Source organism: Callospermophilus lateralis, chromosome 5 (assembly GCF_048772815.1).
Source record: "Callospermophilus lateralis isolate mCalLat2 chromosome 5, mCalLat2.hap1, whole genome shotgun sequence".
NCBI classification, from domain to species: Eukaryota; Metazoa; Chordata; class Mammalia; order Rodentia; family Sciuridae; genus Callospermophilus; species Callospermophilus lateralis.
The window spans coordinates 73,957,086-73,982,313 of NC_135309.1; the positions used below are offsets into that span (position 1 = coordinate 73,957,086).

The 25,228-nt window shown below is 40.0% G+C and overlaps 1 protein-coding gene across 6 annotated transcripts in view; it reads left to right on the forward strand.

Annotated features, from left to right (window-relative positions):
- Positions 1 to 25,228, forward strand: part of Sil1 (SIL1 nucleotide exchange factor) — a 262,428-nt gene that overhangs the window by 49,529 nt on the left and 187,671 nt on the right. For 5 of the 6 annotated variants that reach the window (XM_076855992.1, XM_076855990.1, XM_076855993.1 and 2 more), the window contains one exon: positions 14,070 to 14,184. The exons of the other annotated variant lie outside the window; for it this stretch is intronic. In XM_076855992.1, the coding sequence (XP_076712107.1) occupies positions 14,080 to 14,184 (105 nt within the window). In that variant the 5' untranslated portion in view covers positions 14,070 to 14,079. The remainder of the gene's footprint in view (positions 1 to 14,069; positions 14,185 to 25,228) is intronic. 6 annotated transcript variants of the gene reach the window in all.

Sequence of the window (25,228 nt, forward strand, 5' to 3'; positions counted from 1 at the left end):
CCCCACAGTCAAATTTTCTTTCTTTCTTTTTTTTTTTTTTTTAGGATAGTAGACATGCTTTATCCAGTGGTGGCCACAGCCTCCAAGCTCCAGCCAGTTCCCTTTTGGCCCTCATTTTGCCCCCACTCTGTCCTCATTAGCCCATCTTGCCAAATTTTCTTAAACCTATTTTCATGGTAGTATTATTCCCTATTGTGCTGTTTTCAATGACTTTTTAAAAAAATATTGCTTTTATTTAATCAGCATATTTTTAAAAATACCTTTGTTTTATTTATTTATGTGGTACTGAGGATCGAACCCAGTGCCTCCCACTTGCTAGGCAAGTGCTCTACCACTGAGCCACAACCCCAGCCCCTCATCAATAGATTTTTTTTTTTTTTTGAGTACCAGACATAATGCTGGGCAAGATATAGCAATGGGGTTTGGTAGAGAGTTGTCTTTTCCTTTGTGGAGTTCCCAGTCACATGGATTCTAGTTGTTGCAGGTTTATGAACTTCACTGATCACCAAAGACAGCTCTGAGCAGGATGAGAAGGTTGTGTAGTCCCTGGTACTGGTTCCTGTTATTGCCTTCTGAAATGAGAAGGAGATCTTTGCATGACAGAGGCAGTTCTGCCCATTACTGATCTCTCAGAATAAGTCCAGAATGAGAAATCCTGAAACCATGGCAGAGGGGCTCTGAAATGGGGCTGCTGTTTCCTAGGGAGGACTGCTGTTTCCTAGGCAATACTCTGCTTAATATTTTTAGTGCGTGGTCATGGCAGAACTAAATGTAGTTTCTGATCCCAAATTGGTAATAAATGTAGACGTATTTAGAGTCAGAAACAATGCATTTAAAATCCTCTGCTCCTTAATTGTCCTGCCAAGTGCTGAGTTTAGGTTTCTTTGTTTCTTGGCTACCTACCCAGCCTCCCACCATCTCTTGGAAAAGGTGCCTGGGTTTTCTCTGGGTGTTGGGTGGGATTGTGAAACCCGTGAGTTATGGCTCCTTGAGCTGTATTGAAAGGCATTGGATTTTTATGTTTCTGCCCACGTATGTAAATGTGTACATTTTAAAATTCATCTCCCTTTCAAGTTTTTAAAGATCTGGTATTATAAATAGTCTTGGGCTCTCAGGCGTGTTAAAAATAAAATATAATGTTTCAGTTGCTGACTTACCTGGAAGGCATAGTCAATGCCAACATGGTAGTAGTGAGTTTTGTGCTTGGTGAGCCATCCTCTTATTGCTATGAAGTGTTTCTATAAGTAAATGTTGTTTTCCTGGGGCTCCTCAATCAAGTTTAAGGAACACCTTAATTGTTGCCTATTTCATCCTTACAAAGTTGTAATTTGTGTTTCAGGTTGTCCAGAACAGTATCCGTTTTCTTATGGCATATGCCTCAGGTTGGCTTTCTTTTTAATAATTGAACTGTCTGAGCCTCAGGTGTGGCAAACCACCTTATTCACTGATTGTGAACAGACTTCAGCCTCCTGAGGCAGTGATGGCATCTTTTGTATATTCTGTTCCATAGTATGGTGCCTACTATGCTCAGGGAACTGAGGCTATTGCTAAAATATCTGTGTGGTGCTTGTTTTTAGAGTGTGAATACTGAGTGTTTAAAATCCACAGTGGCACAGAATAATGGTTGGTGTTTTACAGATTTTCAGATAGTCCTTTTGGAGTTATGGACTGGAAATCATACCTTTCTCCCTATTTTAGTCCCACTAAGAGAACTTGACATTCTCTGGAAGCCTAGAGACAGCAGGGGGATGGAAATATAACCTGATTCCTCCCTATTTACAGGTTGTAGTGTGTGGACGAGTGTGTGAAAGTTCCTGGTGTTCTTTGGGAACAGATTATAGAGAAAGCCTTTCATGCCTACTGTTAGGAAATCCAGTTATTATTTTGAAAGAGTAAAGGTGGGAATCTTGGGGTCCTTACTCCCTAGATGCCAGCTATTTCAGTTTAGGGTGGCCATAGCAATCTAGTTGGTTTCACTGGCTTTGACTACTCTTTCTATCCCTAAACTCCTCCTTAAAGGTACAAGAGTGGCAGCAGGAATTTGGAGACAGACCTGAGTCATCAGGAAGCTGAGTTCTGTAGTGTTTGGTCAACTGGCACCAATGTAGAGCCAGCCAGCTTCACTTAAGGTTTAAATGGAAATGTGCCTCTTACCATCCAGAGTACAGTCCAGACATGTGGGCAGACCTGTGGCTTAGGAAACCTGATCTCCAAGAAGGGGCTTGGTTGTCAGAACAGAAAACAAGGTGTTAAAGCCCTCATTAGTTTTGTTTATCTGGTATTTTGCTCAAAATTTTGTGTAATGATTGTTATTATTAAGGCTATGAGCTTTTGAAACTCCACTTTGCATCCAGCACTATTTTATTTATTTATTTTTGTATTTTTATTTTATTTTTTTGGTATCAGGGATTAAACTCGGGGCACTTAATCACTGAGCCATGTCCCCAGCTCTTTTATTTATTTAATTTTTTTGGGGGTGAACTGGGGATTGAACTAAGGAGCATTGGCCACTAAGCCACATCCCCAGCTCTATTTTGTTGTTTAGTTAGAGATAGGGTCTCACTGAGTTGCTTAGCACCTCACTTTTGCTGAGGCTGGCATTGAACTAGTGATCCTCCTGCCTCATCTTCCCGAGCTGCTGGGATTATAGGCATATGCCACTGTGCCCAGCCCCAGCTCTTTTTTGTATTTTATTTAGAGACGTGGTCTCACTGAGTTGCTTAGGGCATAGCAAGTTGCTGAGGCCGACCTTGAACTCACATCCACCTGCCTCAGCTTCCTGAGCCTCTGGGATTACAGATGTGGGCTACCATGCCTGGCTATTTTTGTATATTGTTTTATTTGTTTTTTTAGTAATACATGACAGTAGAATATGTTTTGACATAATATATGGAGTATAACTTACTATTCTTGTGGTTGTACATAATATGAAGTTACACTGGTTGTGTATTCATATATGAACACAGGAAAGTTATGTCTAATTTATTCTGTCTTTCCTGTCCCCCGCTTTCCAATCCAGTGAACCTCCATACCACCTATTTTGAGTCAGCATCCGCATATCAGACAGAACATTTGGCCTTTGGTTTTTGGGAGTGGCTTATTTCACTTAGTATAATTGCCTCCAGTTTTATCCATTTACCAGCAAATGCCATAATTTCATTCTTCTTTATGGCTGAGTAATGTTCTGTTATGTATATGTACCACATTTTCTTTATCCATTCATCTATTGAAGGGCACCTAGGTTGGTTCCATAGCTTATCTATTGTGAACTGAACTAAATAGTTAATATCAAGTCCCTTTATGAATAAAGAAATTTAAACTGATTGAGGTCAAGCATCTAGCCCAAAGTCACATAGCCAGCCAGGGATACCTAATTTGAACCCAGAGCCTACATCCTTTCCATTGTACGGGGTGGAGATGGAATGGAATGGAGCTCTGGTAACTTTAGTTATCAGATACAATCTGATCACTCATAGAACCTCTGGAAGAGTCAAGGAACAAGTATAAAGAGTAAGTCTCCTTATCCAATCCATGCTAGAAGCTTACAGTCTAGGGATCAAGTCACACTATTTCTCTAATTCACCTAGCCACTTGCTAATAAAATGATGAATCCAGTTTCTGTGGCTGTAGTCAAGCCCCATTCACTTTTCTGGGCTCTGTTTTCTTTTTCTGCCATGTAAACACAATCTTGTCTTAAATGTGTATGGGATATCAGAATCATATACTAGTTATAAATGAGCTTAGGTATTATCTCGGCCAGCTTTTACTCAAAGCAGATGTCCTCTCCTCTCTGCTTTGATTTTACCAGACTGTTAAGTATATATGAGGGAAATTCTGAGTGTTGGGCTCTGTGAGGGGATGCAGGGATGTTTTGTTCCATGTACAGCTAGGGAGCTTGAATGATGGGAGGCTAAGAGGTCAAGCCACAGAAGGAGCCACTGTAGTCTGAATCTAGAGCTTTCTTCTTCCTGAATGTCTCTGCCTCTGTTATGGGCTGGCCTTTGTCAAGAGCATTCAGTAGTCAGTGTGTGTGTGTGTGTGTGTGTGTGTGTGTGTGTGTGTGTGTATGTGTACAGATACTCATCATGGTAGAGGTGGGTCTTTCCATAAGAGGGCCCCAGTAGGCTCTTTAAAAAAATCTTTGCCCTAGCACAAAATGAGCCTTTTTATTTATCCTGTTGCAGAATAAATAAAATGATGAATCCAGTTTCTGTGGCTGATGTTTCAGACCACTGAAGAGACAGCATGGTCTGTGGGAAGGGCATGGAGTCTGGGGCCAAACTGGCCTTGAGTCCTGACTCTTCTGCTTTCTGGCTGTGTGAACTCTGGCAAGTTACTTAACCGCTCTGAATTTTGATCCTTTTATGAGTAAAATGAGCAGCATGTTAGAATTATCTCAGAGGGTTCTCGTGAAGAGTAAATGAGTTTAGAACTTTGCTTGGAACATAGACAATGCTCTGTAAATGTTGACTACAGTTATTATTTGACAAGATTTATTTTCCTCTGGGATATCCAGTTACTGCATTGGAATACTGGGGAAAGGGGTGTCACTAGGGTATTTGTCTCTTGCTCCTACACAATGATTACGATTATTACAGTTCTACAAAGTATAAAACTAAAGCTCTTGAGCAGTCTCAAGCATGGCTAAGAACTCTGAAAAGATAGAATTGTGTCTGATGGAGTTTCTTCTTGGAGAATTTGCCCCCTCTGCCTGCTGGTACGACTGTGTCCATCTCTGTCCTGAAGATGTATGTGTTGGGAGGTGGCTCCATCACAGGAACCTATCTATTTATGGCATTGGAGAATCCTTGTATAGTACCTCTGGAGTGAGATTTTTTTTCTCTGTTATTAAGATGCTTAGTGGAATGTTGAAATTTTCACATTTAAAGAAGTGGTTCTAAATCTCCAAACCTCAGAGGTCCCATTCAACCTTACAAAGTATTCCCCCCTTGTGCCTCTATTTTTCACATGTGGTCGGTCTCTCTCTCTCTTTTTGGTATTGGGAATTAAACCCAGGAGCACTATACTACTGATCTACATCCCCAGCCCTGTACACACACACACACACACACACACACACACACTTAGCATTTTATTAGTTGTAGATGGACACAATACCTTTATTTATTTATTTATTTTAAAATATTTGTATTAGTTGTTCATGGACCTTTATTTTATTTACTTATTTATATGTGGTGCTGAGAATCGAACCAAGTGCCTCGCACATGCTAGACAAGTGCTCTACCACTGAGCAACAGCCCCAGCCCTATTTATTTATTTTTATGTGGTGGTAAGGATCTAACCTAGCACCTCACATATGCTAGGCAAGTGCTCTACCACTGAGCTACAACCCTAACCCCCTTTTTAGATATTTTGAGGCAGGGTCTCGCTAAGTTGCCCAGGCTGGCCTCAAACCTGCTGAGGCTGGCTCTGAACTTGACAATTCTGCCTCAGCCTTTCAAGTTGCTGGGATTACTGGGATGAGGATCCTCTCTTGAAAAGCTCTCTCTGAGAAATGGTGGGAGGGGAGGGAAGGGGTTGGGGAGATAGAAAAGATAATAGAATGAAACAGACATTATTATTACTGTGTGTATATATGTGACTGCAAAGACCAGTGTGATTCTGCAACCTGTGTACTCAGAGAAATGAGAAATTATATCCCATCTGATTCAAATGTATGATATGTCAAGATCACTGTACTATCGTGTGTAACTAAGTAAAACAAATAAAAAAAAAAAAGAAAAAAAAAAAAAGAAAAGCTCTCTCTGGCCTCTTGCCCAAATCCAGTGGATTGACTCCTCAATCTGATCATTCCAATCTCTTGACATTGCTGCCTACAACTTAATTTTCTTTCTTTCTGTTTTTTGGTGGTACTGGGGACTGAACCCAGGACTTCACACATATTAGGCAAGTACTCTACCAGCTCTTTTGAAAATTTTACGTTTTGGGATAGAGTCTTGATAAATTGATTGTCTTCCCTTGAACTTGGGATCCTCCTGCCTCAGTCTCCCTCGTAGCTGGGACAGTAGGTGTGTGCCATAGCACCCAGCAATTCTCTCCTTTTTAGACTTTTGTGATTCTGTATTAATATTGTTGCTGTTACTCTGGTTCCTTGCTTGCTTGCTTTCTTTTCCTAACCCACAGCCATTAATTGAAGACGTGTTGGTCAACTGTCCTTTTTTCTCTATGGTTTTCTAATAACTTTACTCTTGTTATTTTGTTATCACCTCTTTGCTGATGACACCAAAAGTTTGCCCTGCCCAGCCCTATCTCCTTATTTGTCTTCTATAGGTATAAAGTTGCCAGAGCATTCCTGGTTCTACACAGAGACTCTGTGTCTAGTGACATTGAACTGATCATTCCAGATGTAGATACCCAGTGCCTGCTGTATCTTTTGGGTCTTCAGCAGTCCAAATAAAGATTGAGCCTTAAGCTCCCTTCCAACATTCAGATTCTTTGAGTCTGTAACCAGGTAGGATAGATCTGGAGAGGGTAGGCTGGGTTTCCTTTAATTTAGTTACTTTGCTTGTCACTTATTTTCTTTTAGATCCATTCTCTTATGCTTTAAGATTGTAGATTGTAGTTTTTTTAAAAAAGATTGTTGTGATTGTTTTTATACCTTTATTTTATTTATTTATTTTTATGTGGTGCTGAGGATTGAACCCAGTGCCTCGCACATGCTAGGCAGGCGCTCTACCGCTGAGCTCCAACCCTGAGATAGTAGTTTTTACTAATGGGCTTAGCTATCTTCTTAAAGATCTGTACTTTATTCCTACTGGGTTACAGGTGGGATAAGTCATATTCTCCTATCTCTTCTTCCCACTTTATCCCATCTTGTTTGGCCCTCCTTCCCAGGCTGTAGTTCCAGCTGGACCTATGGGACCCTCCTTGGCTCCCTTTGGTGTCTTGCAGGACCAGCAGTTGTCTTTATATTACAATTGGAAAGGCTCTCTCTTGCAGTCTGTAATAGTGGCTTTTTGTCTTCTTAGCTCTCTGGTTAGGTAGAGGCTTGGGTTCTAGCAGCCTCTTCTATTCCTTCGTGGGTGCCTTGAGCAATCTGTTTGCTTAGACCTAGGCATGACTTCAATACTTGGGGAAAATACTATATCCCCATTGTACAAATGGCCAGTTCTGAGTCTAGTCTAGCCAGTTAGGGGGCTGAACTATAGTCAGCAGCCACACTTCTTTTGTTGTTCAAAGGCTCTTTCTATTTTATTATATCTACCCCTTGACTTTCTGTTTAATATGGGTCTTAGGGCGAAAATCCTGTTTGTCTGACTGCTCCAAACTTTTTTCTCTTGTCTTTCAATTCTTTAAAATTCTATTTCTCAGGCCTTTGCATGTTGTTCTCCCTTGTCACGGCTGTCCTTTCAGTGTCCTCTTTGCATTGTTTTTTCAGCTTTATATTTGTCTGCTTAAATTAGGTGGTAAGCTTCTGTTTGTGCAGAGGTGAGTGACTGTATGTGTGTATATGAGTTTGTGCAACCCATAAATAGTAATGAATGTGTGTCTGTGGGAAGAGCTCATTCTCTAACCTTCAGTTTATAAAGCAGGGGATTGTCTTACAGCTGTTCCTGCAGCTGGCAGTTCTATGCGCTGGCAGCATGGCTCTCTGGATGACAGTATGCTGGGAAAAACTCTGAATGGGTTAGGTCTGCCTTGGAATTTCAGCAGAAAACTGGTTTGAGTCTCTTCATTTTCATGCATGGGTGTTCTCCTTTATCTATTACTTTCAACTTCTGGAAGTGGCTACCCAACAAAAGCCCGCCCTACTACTTTGAACCATGGGTAAGCTGGAGAGTATGTGGATCTTGCAAGAGGTAACACCTCTGGACAGTTATTCCAGCCTGCCCTGGCTGGCTGTGAAACCAGGGACAATAGCCCTCATCCCCATTCCAGTAATGGAGGAATAGCCAGGTGCCAGGTGCTGTCGTAACTACTTTCCATGCATTGCTTTGTTTAATCCACCTTACCACCCTTAGAACTAGGAACTTTCTTATACCCATTTTATAGGTGAAGAAACTGAGGCCTAGAGAAATTGTGTTCAAGATCACATAGCTAGGAATTGGTAGAACCAAGAACTAACCTCTGGTTTATCTGACTCTAAATCCATGTACTCTGTTTTCTACTCAATATTTTTTCATTTCCTCCTTATTAAATGGAAGTAGGAATTCTTGCTCTTTCACTTTTTCCAGAAGATTGAGGAAAAAGTGGACATACATTGTAGACATACATTGTAGAGTAAGATGGAACTCCAGAGATTCCAGGACAGGCTGCTGAGGTGACTTTGCTTACATAGGACACTGAAGACTTTTGTCTACCTGTGCTCTGTGATTCAGAGCAGCCAGTGAACATGGAGCCTGCCAGCCAGGTCAGAAGCTGGGAGAGACCCATCAGCTCTCCTCTCTCCTCCCCCTCCCCTTTTTGTTGGCTTCTTGCCATTCTCATTTCATTTTTTTTTGTTTTCTTTTCTTAGAGAAGACAAAAGTTACTGGAGGATGTCTTGTTCACACAGGGTCCAGTCCCCTCCCTAGTCTTGTCTGAATTGAGTGGAGGACAGGCACCAAGGGAAGTGGGGGTAGGTGGCCTCCTCCCACAGTCTCCACAAGCATCTGCTCTGGGCTGCAGTGAGCTGGCAATACAGATTGCTGAGAGCATCCAACATCTATTTAAGTAGAGGTACAGCCTACAAATGGCAAGTTTTGATAGAAAAATGGGCATCATGAGTACCTTATTATCTCTTTTGTTCCAAAACTCAAGGATACTTAAGGAAAGAGTTACTGGTAGAACATTGAAATGGGTTCCTCTTTCTTGGACTGATTGGTAGTGTTTTAAGTTGGATGAAGGCCATAGATGTAAAGATGTAGATCTGTCCTCCGTGAGAGCAGAGGGTGATGAGAGGGTTTGTTCTGCAGGTTCTGTAGGGCCAGTGACCAGGGGAACCCAGGATTCATAAGTGATACCTGATTTAGGGAGGGTATCCTCTTCAGGCCAAGGGTGCTGAACTGTACTTCAGTGGTATGCTACAACTTTGGTTTTATGACAGAGACTGAAGTTTTGTGACTGCTTCTGCCAGTTCCTTTGTGATCGAGGGTCACCCTGACAAAATGTAACTGTGTGTTGCCTCTCCTTTCTCTGTTCTACCTCCCCTTCAGTCTCAGCATAAAGTCCAGGGCAAACAGGGCAAACTTTGCCTGTTCTCTCCACCTGCTGTTTTATTTATTTATTGTGGTGCTGGGGTTTGAACCCATGCCCTCATGCATACTAGGCAATTGCTGTATTACTGAGCTACATTCTCAGCCTCACCTGCTACTTCTTGAGTAAGACCCAAGACCAAGTGAGATGGCTATAGACCAGGCTTAAAAGGACAGAGGACACTGTTACCCATGCCTGTATGTTTCAGAGTTTGTGCTTGCTTTATAAGTGCCCCTTCAAAGCCTGAGAAACTGTCTTGCCACCTACTTTTCTCCCAGCCTCATTTCACCTAGGTCTCTCCTCTCTCCTCAGTCCTCTTATTCTTTATTCGTTTTCCATACCACTCCCCAATTTTTGTGGATACAATAAATAGTTTAGGTGTATAGTCCATGTGAAATTATTGAGGGGAGATGAATGATCCATTTGTGAATCGATCTCTCATCCCGAGAATTGGCAGAAAATGTTCCTGATGCTGTGAGTCTTTGCAGGACCTGGAGGTGCCTAGGAGTCTAGAGGGAGCTGCTATTTTTCTTGTCCTCTACTCCAGGAGGTGGAGAAATTGCTGTTCGTTCACCAGCTGCCCTAACCTCTTATTCCTCAGTTCCTCTGAGTCCTCTTCCTCCTGCTCATTTGTCATCTTTGCTCGACTTCTTCCTTCTCATTTATCTTTTCCCCAGTACCAATCTCGTGTTTATTCCTGGCTGTAAGAAGGGAGCATCTATGTGGATGTGTAACCGATGTGATTCTGCAATCTTTGTAATGTTTTGAATAACCAATAAAAAAATAAAATTAAAAAAAAAAAAAAAGAAGGGAGCATCTAACAGTGTGCACATGCATAAACACATGAATACTCTGAGATAAAGGAAGGAAATCTGTGGCTTTTGGATTAATCTTTCTTTTCTTTTATTGTATGTTCTGATAATGCTGTGAGACCCTCACTTCAATTCTTTATCTCCCCTAACCACCCTGGCCAGGCCAGGCCATAGGGGTAAGAAAGGTATATAGGGCTTTAGGAAAGCTCCAGGGCTGTACCCTCTTGGGACCCATCTCCTGGTCTCATCAGCCTTTTTCTTCTTGATGTGGCCCTTGCATCTTTTTCACCCTCACCTAACCTAGCCCCTCTCCCTTTCACACCCAGGCACGGCCAGGCACCTATACAGAACCTAATGCTCCAGACAGTGAACTCCCTCTTTCAGTGCCCCCAGGGAGCTAGGTTGCTTGAGGAAGCTTGCCTGACACTCAGCCATTCCATTTTGTCATGAAGAAAAAGGTGGGGTGTGGGGAGGAACTGCAGAAAGCAAGGCTTTTGCTGCTGGGTGAGTGTATCAGCTATTTTTAGTGTCCAAGCCTTTGCTTTTCCATTTGGCTGTGCTTTTTTAGCACAGTGCGGGTCCAGCAAGGCTGTTTTCTTTCATGGCTGCAGATGTCCTTAGGAAACGTTTTTGTTTTTTTTGTCTGCCCCTAGGGAGGTGTGGGCTGGGCAGAGTGGTAATAACTTCTCAGAGTGAGTCTAGGCAGGGCTTTGGGCCCCACTGCAATTCTGTCATGGGGCCAATTTGTTGAGGTGGAGCAGGGAGGAGTGTAACAGAAATAGGAGAGAGAAAAGTTAATACCATACTCTTCAGAGATAACCCCTGTAATTGATTTGCTTAAGCCACCACTGAGTAAACCACTGAATGAGATACATTAGGGCCCATGGTTACACATAAAAACCTATTTAAAGGGCTGGGCTAATATGGACACATTCTGAAATTTTCTAAGATTTTTGTTCTGCTTATTTAATTTTTTTCTTCTTTCTTTCCTAGTCTATTTGCCAATTTGGATTAATTCTTGATTTCCACTCTAGTTTACTAGTGAAAAATTGCTTAACTTCTCCAAACAGAAACTCTGTTCCTATTAAACAGTAAGTCTCTATTACCCTTTTCCCTTAACCCCTGGCAAGCTTGATTCTACTTTCTGTCTTTGAATTAGCTATTGTAGATATTTCATGTAAGTAGAATCAAATATAATATCTGTCCTTTTATATCTGGCTTATTTAATTTGACATAATATCTTCAAGGTTTATTAGTACTGCAGTGTGTATCATAATTTCATTCATTTTATATAATTGAATAATATTCCATTGTATGTATACCACATTTTAAAACCTAAATTAATCTGTTCGTGGTCACTTGGATTATTTATAGCTTTGAATATTGTAAATAATGCTACAGTGAACATTGCTTTATAAGTTAGCTGTTCAAATCCCTGTTTTCAGTCCTTTTGGGTATATATGTAGGAGTAGAAGTGCTAGGAAATAGGGCAGTTCTATATGTTGCTTTTTAAGGAACATCAAACTGTTTTACTTATAATGACTACACTGTTTTACTTATAATGTATGATGGTTCCATTGAATCCAAATCCTCACTGATACTTGTTATTTTACTTTTTTAAAAAAAGTTGTTATAGCCAGGCATGGTGGCTCACCTCTGTAATCCCAGCAGCCTGAGAGGTTTGAGGCAGAAGGATCACAAGTTAAAGACCAGACTTAGCTACTTAGTGAGACTCTGTCTCAAAGTAAAAAATAAAAGGGCTGAGAATGTAGTTCAGAGGTAGAGTGTCCCTAGGTTCCAAACCCAGTACCACAAAACAAAAAAAGAAAATATTATAACCATCCTAGAGAGTGATAAGTGGGGTATCATTGTGATTTTGATTGGATTTCCCTAATGGTTAACAATGTTGAGAGTATTTTCACATCCTTATTAACTGCTTATTTATTAGCTGATTATATATCTATTTTGGAGAAATATCAACATATCCTTTGCCCATGTTTAAATTGGGTTATTTATCTCTATTGTTGAGATTCAGGAATTCTTGATATAATCTGGACATTTTTGGCTGCTGTTGTTGGCTGTGCTGGGGATCAAGCCCAGGACCTTGTACTTGCTAGGCAAGTACCTTCCACTGAGCTACACTCCCAGCCCTGTTCTGGACATTAACCCTTACCATGTATATGATTTGTAAATGTTTTATCCTGTTCTATGGGTAGTCTTTTCACTCTCTGAATGTTGTGCTCCTGTTCCTGTGAGTGTGTGTTGTTGTGATCTCAAACCCAGGGCCTCATGCATGCTAGACATGTGCTTTACCACTGAGCTACACTTCCATCCCCAATCCCTTGATAATATTTCTTGAGACACAAAAATTTTTATTTTTTTAATATTTATATTTAGTTGTAGTTGGACACAATACCTTTTTATTTTATTCATTTATTCTTATGTGGTGCTGAGGATTAAACATGTACCAGGGCCTTGTACATGCTAGGCGAGCACTCTACCACTGAGCCACAACCCCAGCCCCACAAAAGATTTTCAACTTTGATAAATTCTTATATATATATTTTCCTATGGTTGCCTGTGCTTTTGGTATTATTTTTAAGAAACCATCACCAAATCCCAAGTTATTAAGATCACACCTATGTTTTCTTATAAGGAGTTTATACTTTTAGCTCTTAAATTAAGTTCTCTGATCTGTTTTGAGTTAGATTTTGTATATGGTGTAAGGAAAGGGTCCAACTTCATTCTTTTGCCTATGCAGTTATCCTAGTAGTGTTTGTTGAAGAGACTGTTGTTTCCCCACTGAATAATGTTGGCACCCTTGTTGAAAATTAATTGATTATATGTATGATTATTGATGTGCTCTATTCTATTCTTTTGGTCTATATGGTTGTCCTTATGCCAGTACCTCCCTTTTGTAGGAAGTTTTGAGATCAGAGGTGTGAGTCCTCTACCTTTTTTCTTTTTCACAGTTGTCTTGGCTGTTCTGGGCTCCTTGAAATTCCATATGAATTTTAGGACAAATTTTTCCATTTCTGTAAAAAAATACCACTGGGATTTTGATAGAGATTGCTTTGGGTAATATTATCATCTTAACAATATTAAGTCTATAATCCATGAACATAGGATGTCCTTCCATCTTTATGGTTTTAAAAATTTTAACAAATCTGATGTGGTGGTGTATGCCTGTAATCCCAGGGACTTGGGAGGCTGAGGTAGGAGGATCACTAGTTCAAAGCCAACCTCAGCAACAGCAAGACCCTAAGCAACTCAATGAGACCCCCTCTCTAAATAAAATGCAAAATAGGGCTGGGAATGTGGCTCAGTGGTCTAGTGGCCCTGAGTCCAATCGCCAGTACCAACAAAAAATAAAATAAAAAAATTTTTTTTTAATATTTATTTTTTAGTTTTCAGCGGACACAACATCTTTGTTTGTATGTGGTGCTGAGGATTGAACCCGGGCTGCACGCATGCCAGGCGAGCGCGCTACCGCTTGAGCCACATCCCCAGCCCATAAAATAAAATTTTAACAGCTACTAGGGCCTATACTTTTGTTTGGCCATTTGAAAAGGAATGCGAAAGGCTTCGTGGCCTGGAAATATTGAACTTTGTTGGCATAGAGGGTGTTGATGTCATCTCTTTTCAGATATGATAATGGATGTGGTTAAAAGTAGATGTAGAGGCTTACATGGACTCGGCCCATATTTGTTCACATATAGATCAGGTGGTTAATTTTTCTCTCTCCCCACCATACCCAATACAATCTCTACAAGCTAAGAATGGATTATTAATTGGGGAAGGCAGGGACCACTGCTCTGATAGCACATGAAAGAGTCCTGGGTTACTGTACAGTTCCAACCAGAGCATTTCTCCCCGTGAGTAGTTGAATCTGTTACAGGAAATGGAAGCTTGAAACTTACCTAGAAATGGTAAAAGACCTAGATACCTTTATGTAGGAAATGTCTGACATCTGCGGGGCAAGTGCCATGATAGGAATCACAGTGCTGGGGGACCAGGTTCCAGCTTTTCATGGACCTTTGTTTTCTGTGCTTGTATCTTCAGGTCCCTGACTATGGTTCCTCAGAGCCTGCCTCCATCTAGGATGGTTCCCCTGGGGATGCTGCTTGGGTTACTGATGGCCTCCTGCTTCACCTTCTGCCTCAGTCGTCAGAACCCAGTAAGTGTCTTACTGAAGATAGGTGGAATTTCTAATGAGATCTGAGAAAGTCTCCCTGTCAACCAACAGGGCTTCTGTGGGATGGGGTGGACTTTTATTTTTCTTTCTTAGAGAAATGTGGCTTTTTCTTTTCCATTTCTGAGTTCACTCCCTTCTTTTTTTTCTTAATATTTTTTTTAGTTGTAGTTGGACACAATGCCTTTATTTTATTTATTGTTATGTGGTGCTGAGGATCAAACCCAGAGCCTCACATGTGCTAGGTGAGTACTCTACTGCTGAGCCAACCCCAGCCCCATTCCCTTCTTTTTAAAGCTCATGACACAGTTATCCTTTGGGGAAAAGATGATGATGCTATAGTAATGATGATAATAATAAGTAGTTTCATGTACCAAGCATTGTATTAAGTGCTTTATATGTAGTCTCATTTAATTCTCTCAATAACCCTATGAAGTATTATTATTATTATTCTCATTTTGAAAAGGAGAAGACTTAGGGTCAGAGATTTCAAGTTACTTGGCCAAAATCACACTACCAGTTTGAGGCACAGCTGGAAAGGTCAGGATTCTCCCCATGAGCTGACTGCCTGTGCGGTGAGCACCAAGTAAGATTCTGCTTCTTCCTCTTCTTTCTTGCTTGTGATTTCTCAGGCTTTTTTTTTTTAATATTTATTTTTTTTAGTTGTAGTTGGACACAACACCTTTATTTCACTTATTTATTTTTGTACGTGGTTCTAAGGATCAAACCCAAGGTCCTGCTTGGCGAGGCGAGCGCTCTACCACTGAGCCACAACCCTAGTCCTCAGGCTTTCTTTATCCTCTCTCATTTTCTTCTTGTTCTTTCCAGGCCTCTCTTCATTAACTTAGACTTCATTGCTCAGGGCCCCTGTCTTTGTCACAGGCAGAAGGAGAATGCCCAAGAAGGCCTAAGTTTGGCCTGGCAGCAGCATGCTAAGCCTCCTGACCTCTTTCTCCTACCTGTCTGAGCAACAGTTTGCCCTTGGCCAGTGCCCCCATGCCCTCCTTTGAGAAAATCTGACTATCAGCTTTCTGACATTTTTACCCTTCCCTGGCCTCCTTTCCCAACCCCCAGCACTCCCACTAAATGTTGGGTAAAGCGCTGGAGGCTTTGGAACTGGAGGTCCTTGAAGTGCAAATGACAATTGTGATGAATTTAATAACAATCCAGCTCAGCCAAGGTTCACCTCTGGCTCTTGGCAAGCTTCCACCTTTTCTCTGAAGTCATTTGTTTTCTCTCTGCCTTTCCCCTCACTTTGTGGAGCAGGAGAGAACATACAGTTAGGAGTCACGAATCCTTTTGAGCTTTTAACGTTTTCTGACTAAGATCCTATTGGTGCTGTTTTTTTTTTGCCTCCTCTTCAAGGACAATGAGAATGGGGTCCCAGAGGCCCTTGAAGGTGGGACTGACTGCAGCATGAGGTTGTGGCTGCAAAATGGCATTGGCAGTAAAATGGCCCTGAAAACACCTGAGATTCTCAAGGGATTGGGGCTGTGTCCCTTCTCCAACTTGCAGCTCATGAGGATCCCCATGCTTCCTGTTGAGAGCTTTAGCAGAAGCACAATTAACAAAAGCATACTGATGAATTTACTTAAGGACTGTGTGCTAGTAAGTCCCTTTTGGATAATAGTCCAACCAAATAGATGAGCTTTCAGAGCCATAATTATTCTAGCCCATTTATATTAGCTCTATTTAGTGTAGTCTCAGAAAAATGTTAATACTGACTTTCAGCAACAGAAGCTGCTTTTATCCTTATGTCTGTTCCTAAGCTGTTTCCATTTGTCATAATCTATCATCATGTGTAAGCACAAGTAGGAGTTGAAGCATCTTTTTTCTCATACCATAAAAATTGCTGCCCTGATGGCATTTAAAATCCAAATTATGTAGCCAGCCACCTTCACAGTAGGGAAAATGGGGTGGGGTGGTGGTGCTTGTAATACTTTCTTCAGAGCCTGGAGTCCAGGCAAATGCTCCTGATGACCTGGAATTGTCTTATCTAAAGGCATCTATGTAGGCTAATGGCCATCTAGGACACCATGGCTGCGTGTGTACCAGTATGATCTGCAGACAGTCTCCCTTTACAGCTCCTGCTGTGTACTTTCCTGGAATGCCACATCTTAGATGGAGTGTAAATGCCAAAAGGGCTGTGGTTGTGAGATATTGGCCTTAAAAAAGATGATTGAGGAGAGAGGTGAGGTAGTGAATTACAGTAGAAGGAGCACAGTCCCTTTATATGCTTCCTTTTACCCACCTACTCTGGCAATTTGAACATTTCTGAACTTTGTTTCCTCATTTGTAAGACCAGGGTGGTAACTTCCTGTTGAGATTTTAGTGTTGATTAAAAGTGATTATATAGACCAAGCACCTATTGGGACTATCACAATATAGTCAATAAACGTCAGACATTATTTTTAGTATGGGAACAGCTACTTCGTGGTTTCATATGAGCCTGTGTCAAGCAGGCTTCTGTCCCAAAATGTTGCCCTAGCAGTCTGTCTCTGTCACAGTTTATCAACCTACCATTATAAAGTCATTCATCTTTTTGGATCTTGAAGCTTTTAAGAATATCTTACTCAGATACAAGCCCAAGAAAGTGTGACTTGGTAAGCTGTTGTCAGCTAACGCCTCAGTTGGGGTTTCTTGCCAGTTGAGAGGAAATTGATATTTGGAATGATAATGGTTGGGAGAAGAGAGTGCTGATGATCTAGCATGGAAGGGAGCCCCAAGAAACCAGCTGAGAGGGCACTAAAGCTTGGGATTTACTTAGGAGCTGAAGAAGGGTGACCTGCCTGTCTCACTTCTTGTTTTCTCTTTCCTCCTCAGGACACTGTCTGGGCAGAGAGGCTGGTTTTGCTTGTCATTTTTGCTCCATGTTTGGGAAGAGGGATGTGCTGGTAGATGTGTTCAGTGATCTTATTGCCCTAGCTTCATTCCCTCAGTGTTCAGGGTGCAGCCATTTGGACACTTGACCAGGAAAGAAACACAGAAGTGAATTGGAATTCACACATAGGCTTTGGGTTTTTGAACAGGCCGTATATCAATCCTCATCTGTAAAATGGGAATGATAATATGTGCTTCACAGATGAGACTCAGATGAACTGAGGCATGAAAGGCACTTTAACCCAATGGCTGGCCTATGGTCAGGGCTTAATAATGGTAGCTGTTATGATCACTATAACCCCATTCTAAAGATACTGCTTTTTCACAAAACTTCTGGAGCTCCCCCTTTGAACTGACTATACAATGTGTGAGATATTTATAGCAGTGAACCTTTTTCAGTGCTCCTGGCCTTTGAGGATAGCCAGATATGACTTGGGCAAAATGTCTAAAATAACTCAGAGCCAAATCTGGTGAATAAGGTGAACTGATTGGTCAAGGGAGCACCAGTTTTGTACCATCTTCTACCAAAAGATGAGATGTTCTGTAGATAATGACAGAATTTGGGTTTGTGTTCTAAAATCTGGTTCAAAGATGATACCAAGAGAAGGTGCAGAAATCCTTTTGAGCAGTGACAGGATTATTGCAAAAATGTTTGGTCTCTCTGGGGCTTAAAGCGTGTGGCCTAGTGGCTCTTGAGTCAGTTTGTTTCTTTCCATGTATTTTATTTTTAATTGACACTTAGTAGTTGTACATATTTATGGGGTATAATGTGATATTTCAATACATGTATACGATGTATAATGATAGGATCAGGACTATAGACATATCTCATTTCTTCATGTTGGAAACGTACACAATCTTCTAGCTAGTGTGAAATAATCAATTGTTGTCAAGCATAGTTATTTTACTATGCTGTAGAACACTAGAAGTTATTCCTCCTATTCATCTGTACCTTTGTAACCACTAATCATCTTTTCCCCATTTCCCCCTCCTCCCCCATTTCCCGGGCTCTGGTAACCTCTATTCTATTCTCTACTTCTGTGAGATTTTTAGTTTCTATATATGTGAGAACATAACATTTTTGTCTTTCTGGTCTGACTTATTTCACGTAACATAATGTCCTTTAGTTTCATCTTTGTTGCTGCAAGTGACAGTTTCATTCTTTTTACGGTCGAATAATATTCCATTGTGTATATGTGCCATATTTTCTTTATTCATCCATCCATTGATGGATAGCTGGGTTGATTCCATATCTTGGCTATTGTAAGTAGTGTTGCAATAAACGTGTGAGTGGAGATATTTTTTTCCACATACTGATATCATTTCCTTTGCACATATATCCAGTAGAGTGATTGCTAGATCACATGCCAGTTCTATTCTAGTCTTTTGAGGAGTCTCCATACTGTTTTTCATAATGGCTATACTAATTTACATTTCCACCAATCAGTGCATTTCTCTGCATCCTCACCAGCATTTTTTTGATTGATTTTATTTTTTTAAATACATGACAGTGGAATGTATTACAATTCTTATAGACATATAGAGCGCAATTTTTCTTATCTTTGTATAAAGTATGTTCATGCCAATTCATGTCTTTATACATGTACTTTTTTGCATTACAATCTTTTTTTTAAAAATATTTTTTTGTACACAATAACTTTATTTTATTTATTTATTTTTATGTGGTGCTGAGGATCAAACCCACGTGTGAGTTGAGCGCTCTATCGCTGAGCCATAATCCCAGCGCCATAACCCCAGCATTACAATTCTAATTACACATATAGACCACAATTTTTCGTATCTGTTTGTATATAAAGTAGGTTGATACCTAATTCGTGTCTTCATACATGTACTTTGGATAATGATGTCCATCACATTCCACCATCCTTGCTAATCCCCTGCCCGCTCCCTTTCTCTTCCATCCTCTTCCCTATCTAGAATTCATCTAATCCTCCTTGCTGTCCTTCCCTACTCCACTATGAGTCAACCTCCTTATATCAGAGAAAACATTCGGCATTTGTGTTTTTGGGATTGGCTAACTTCACTTAGTATTATCTTCTCCAACGCCATCCATTTACCTGCAAATGCCATGATTTTGTTCTTTTTTAATGCTGAGTAAAATTCCATTGTGTATATATGCCACATTTTTTTATCCACTCATCCACTGAAGGACATTTAGGTTGGCTCCACAGTTTAGCTATTGTGAATTGTGCTGCTATAAACATTGATGTGGCTGTGTCCTTGTAGTATGCTGTTTTTAAGTCCTTTGGGTATAGTCTGAGGAAAGGAATAACTGGTCAAATGGTGGTTCCATTCCCAGATTTCCAAGGAATCTCCATACTGCTTTCCAAATTGGCTGCACCAATTTGAGTCCCACCAGCAATGTATGAGTGTACCTTCACCCCCCACATCCTTGCCAACACTTGTTGTTTGTCTTCATAATAGCTGCCATTCTGACTGGAGTGAGATGATATCTTAAGAGTAGTTTTGATTTGCATTTCTCTGATTGCTAGAGATGATAAGCATTTTTTCATATATTTGTTGATTGATTGTATATAATCTTCTGAGAAGTGTCTGTTCAGGTCCTTGGCTCATTTGTTGATTGGGTTATTTGTTTTTTTCAGTGTTTAGCTTTTTGAGTTCTTTATATACCCTAGAGATTAGTGCTCTATCTGATGTGTGAGGGGTAAAAATTTGCTCCCAGGATGTAGGCTCTCTGTTCACCTCACAGATTGTTTCTTTTGCTGAGAAAAAAACTTTTTAATTTGATTCCATCCCATTTATTGATTCTTGGTTTTAATTCTTGCGCTATAGGAGTCTTATTAAGGAAGTTGTGGCCTAATCCCACGTGATGAAGATTAGGGCCTACTTTTTCTTCTATTAGACAAAGAGTCTCTGGTTCAATTCCTAGGTCTTAATCTATTTTGAGTTGAGTTTTGTTCATGGTGAGAGAGAGGGGTTAATTTTATTTTGTTGCATATGGATTTCCAGTTTTCCCAGCACCATTTGTAGAAGAGGCTATCTTTTCTCTAGTGCATGTTTTTGGCCCTTTGTCTAATATAAAATAATTGTAATTTTGTAGGTTAGTTTCTGTGTCTTCTATTCTGTACCATTGGTCTACCAGCCTGTTTTGGTGTCAGTACTTGCCGCAGTCCGGCTGCAGCAAAATAACCCGGGGGTGACAAACAACTTGTGTAGATCGATACAGCAGGAGTGGGAGCCGTTTATTGTAGGACCCGAGGGGTATATATATTCCACACAGCTTATCTAATTAACATAAAATAGATACAGCAGTCAACCAATAAGGAATCGCCACACTTAATGGCTTGCTGGCATTACTTCACAAACCACTCCCTCTGGCATTTTGCCAGGCGCCATCCTGACTTGTTTACAGACTCTAACATTTTCCCCTTTTGTTTAATTTAAATAACGATCATAGTGGTTTTTACAGAAACACCATAAATAATCTGCTACAAGCAGAAGGGGAGGATACAAAATGCCACAATACCAAGCCAATTGATGGCTCCATGCAAGAAGCCCTTGGAAAAATTATACCAGCAATGACACCCTTAGCAAAGATACTGAGTTACAATTTGTTGTAGATTATAGTTTGTTGTCTCAGTTCAGGTAAAGCAGTGTTTCAATAGATTAACTCACAGTCCAGGTAAATCACAGTCCAGGTAAGTTCTGCAGACAGCTAGCTTAAATCACAGCCCAGGTAAGTTCTGTAGGCAGCTAGCTTAAATCACAGTCCAGGTAAGTTCTGCAGGCAGCTAGCTTGATCCAAAGTCTCGTCCCGTTCTCAGCAACACTGGAAAATCTTCTACCTTCGTCTTCACTGGCGCTGGGACGAAGGCAGGAACTCCGGATGGCTAAAGAAAATCCTGGAGTATTCCAGCAGGCACTAAGAAAACAAACTTCTGGAAAATTTAGTACATTATCTCAAGGTTTTTTACATTTGAAATAAGCCTTAATTGCGCTCATTACTTCTTAGCTTCCAGGTGTGGGAGAACCATTGTAGTTACTGGCCTTGGAAATGATCAAACTTCAGGGATGCAGGCCGTCTTCTGCCTGCAGCATCCTGGGCAGCCCTAGATGGCTCTGGGGAGTGTTCCGGAAACTGCCATTGGGCACAGGGAGTAAGAGCCTGCGAGACTGCGCCTCTGGGTCAGGGCTCTCGCAGTGGCATCCCGCTCCCTGGGCGGAAAAACCTTGCTGCTCCATGACCGGCTTGGGCAGGTGGCAGCTGCTGTGCCAATTCACGCACCCTCCAGTAACGAAAAGTATTCAGTAATAGCCTTTTGCTGCAACTTTTTTCCTGATAATCCTTCCTCCTCTGAACTTTCTCCTTTCTGACTAGAGTTCCCGGACTTCCATCAACACATGCCCTAACTGCTCTTGGTTCCACTGGGGTGCCTTCTTTCCTTAGTAATTTACTTCTCACCCCTTCCATATTTTCATCACAAAGACAATACAACATTTCAAGACAAAACAAGACACAAACATACTGTATCAATCTTCTCCATTTTCTCAAAATGGCCATTTTTTCTCTCGCTCTATCTGCCTAGGGACGAGCATATTGCTCCTGTCCTATCTGTGGACGGGCAGCTTTTTTTTTCACTTACCCCGGAGTGTCCCGGGGCTCTCCGTACAGGCCACCATCTGCTGCAGTCCGGTTGGCTGGGCAAAATAACCAGGGTTGGGGGGTGGGGGGAGTGTGACGAACAACTTGTGTAGATCGATACAGGAGGACTGGGAGCTGTTTATTGTAGGACCCGAGGGTATATATATTCCTCACAGCTTATCTAATTAGCATAAAATAGATACAGCAGTCAACCAATAAGGAATCTCCACACTTAATGGCTTGCTGTCATTACTTCACAAACCACTCCCTCTGGCATTTTGCCAGGCACCATCCAGACTTGTTTACAGACTCTAACATTTCTCTGGCAAAATGCCAGGCACCATCCTGACTTGTTTTTAGACTCTAACAAGTACTATTCTGTTTTTGTTACTATTGCTCTGTACTATAGTTTAAGGTTTGGTATAGTGATACCACCTGCTTCACTCTTCCTGCTTAGGATTGCTTTAGCTATTTTGGGTCTCTTATTTTTCTAGATGAATTTTATGATTGCTTTTTCTATTTCTATGAGGAATGTCATTGGGATTTTGATCAGAATTGCATTAAATCTGTGTAGTGCTTTTGGTAGTACAGTCATTTTGATAATATTAATTCTACCTATCTATGAGCAAGGTAGATCTTTCTATCTTCTAAGGTCTTCTTTGATTTATCTCTTTAGGGTTCTGTAGTTTTCATTGTATAGACCTTTCACCTCTTTTGTTGAGTTGATTCCCAAGTATCTTATTTTTTTTTTTTTTTTTGAGGATATTGTGAATGGGGTAATTTTCCTCACTTCCTTCTCAGAGGATTTGTCATTGATATACAGAAATGCCTTTGATTTATGGGTGTTTATTTTATATCCTGCTATTTTGCTGAATTCGTTTACTAGTTCTAGAAGTTTTCCTGGAGTTTTTAGGTCTCCTAGGTATAGTATCATATTGTCAGCAAATAGAGCTAATTTAAGTTCTTCTTTTTCTATACATATTCCTTTAATTTCTTTCGTCTGTCTAATTGCTCTGGCCAGTGTTTTAAGAACTATGTTGAACAGAAGTGGTGAAAGAGGACATTCCTGTCTTGTTCCAGATTTTAGAGGGAATGCCTTCAATTTTCCTGTTTAGAATGATGTTGGCCTGAGACTTAGTGTAGATAGCCTTTAGGATGTTGAGATATGTTCCTGTTATCCCTAGTTTTTCTAGTGTTTTGAACATAAAGTGGTACTGTATTTTGTCAAATGCTTTTTCTGCATCTATTGGGATGGTCATATGATTCTTATCTTTTAAGTCTATTGATGCGATGAATTACATTTATTTTTTTTCAAAGTTGCTTTATTTATTTATTTTTATTGGTGAATTACATTTATTGATTTCCGTAGGTTGAACCAACCTTGCATCCCTGGGATGAATCCCACTTGATCATGGTGCACAATCTTTTTGATATGTTTTTGTATTCAATTTGCCAGAATTTTATTGAGAATTTTTGCATCTATGTTCATTAGAGATATTGGTCTGAAGTTTTCTTTCTTTGAATTGTCTTTGTCTGGTTTTAGAATCAGGGTGATATTGGCCTCATAGAATGAGTTGGAAGTGCTCTCTCTTACTCTATTTCCTGAAATAATTTGAAGAGTATTGGTATTAGTTCTTCTTTAAAAGTCTTGTAGAATTCAGCTGTGTATCCATCCAGTCCTGGGCTTTTCTTCATTGGTAATCTTTTGATGGCTTCTTCTATTTCCTCACTTGATATTGGTCTGTTTAGGTTGTGTATATCTTCCTGGCTCAATCTGGGCAGATCATATGACTTAAGAAATTTATCTATGCCTTCAATGTCTTCTATTTTATTGGAGTATGAGATTTCAAAATAATTTCTGATGATCTTCTGTATTTTTGTAGTGTCTGTTGTGATATTGCCTTTTTCATCAGGTATGCTGGTAATTTGAGTTCTTTCTTTCCTTCTCTTCGTTAGCGTGGCTAAGAGTCTGTCAATTTTATTTATTTTTTCAAAGAACCGACTTTTAGTTTTGTCAATTTTTTTAATTGTTTCTTGTTTCATTTTTATTGATTTCTGCTCTAATTTTAATTATTTCTTGCCTTCTACTGCTTTTGCTGCTGATTTGTTCTTCTTTTTCTAGGACTTTGAGATGTAGTGAGGTCATTTATTTGTTGACTTTTTCTTCTTTTAAAGAATGAACTCCATGCAATGAATTTTCCTCTTAGTACTGCTTTCATAGTGTCCCAGAGATTTCAATGTTGTGTCTGTGTTCTCATTTACCTCTAAAAATTTTTTAATCTCCTCCTTTTTGTCTTCCGTAACCCATTATTCATTAAGCAGCATATTGTTCAATCTCCATGTGATGCATAAATTTTTATTTTTTATTTTGTCATTAATTTCAAATTTCATTCCATTATGATCTGATAAAATACATGGTAGTATCTCTACTTTTTTGTATTTTCTAAGAGTTGCTTTGTGGCATAGTATATGTAGACATTTATCTATATATATATATATATATATATAAAGATAGATATATATAGTGCTGAGAATAGAACCCAGTACCTCACACATGCTAGGTAAGCACTCTTCCACTGAGCTACAACCTTAGCTGTAGGGGAATTTTTTTGGGGGAATACTGGGGTTTAGATCCACAGCGCTTAACCATTGAGCCACATCTCCAGCCAGTTTTTTAAAAATTTTTATTTAAACTTTTAATTTTTATTTATAAAGTTTTTAATTTTAATTTTTATTTTGAGACAGAGTCTTACTAAGTTGCTGAAGCTGGCTTTAAACTTGTGATCCTCTTGCCTAAGCCTCCTGAGCCACTGGGATTATAGGAGTGTACCACCATTGCTGGTGGGGTATTTTTTAATTTTAATTTTTTTTATGGTACTAGAGACTGAATCCAGGGTCTTGTGCATACTGTATTGCTCAGTTGTATCTCCAACCCAACACATATTTGCTCATTTTACAATTTAATTTTTTTCTTGTTGTTTGAGTTCCTTATGTATTCTGGATAGTAATACCATGTTAAGTGAATGATTTGCAAATGAATAATTTTCTTCCATTCTTTAGGTGTGTCTTCAATCAGTTATTTCCTTGCTGCACAGAAGCTTTTATGTCATTTTAATTGTTGATGTTTGTGCATTTGGGATTGTGTCTAAAAAAAAAATCTTTTCCTAGACCAATGTCCTTCGGTGTTTTCCCTATGTTCTTGTTTACTTGTTTTTTAAAAAATATGGTGAGTGATAGGGGGTCTAGTTTCTTTCTTCTGCTTATGGATATCCAGTTTTTCCAACACCATTTATTGAAGAGACTTTCCTTTCTCCAGTGTATTTTCTTGCTACCTTTGTCAGAAATCAATTGGCTAAGCTGAGTGTGGTGACACGCAACTGTAATCTAGCAGTTGGGAGCCCGAGGCAGGGAGATAGATTTCTTGAATCTAGAAATTCAAGACCTGCCTGGCTAACATAGCAAGACCTCATTTAAATAAAACTGTTATATGTGTATGAAGTGTCTGTGTATAAATATATATGTACT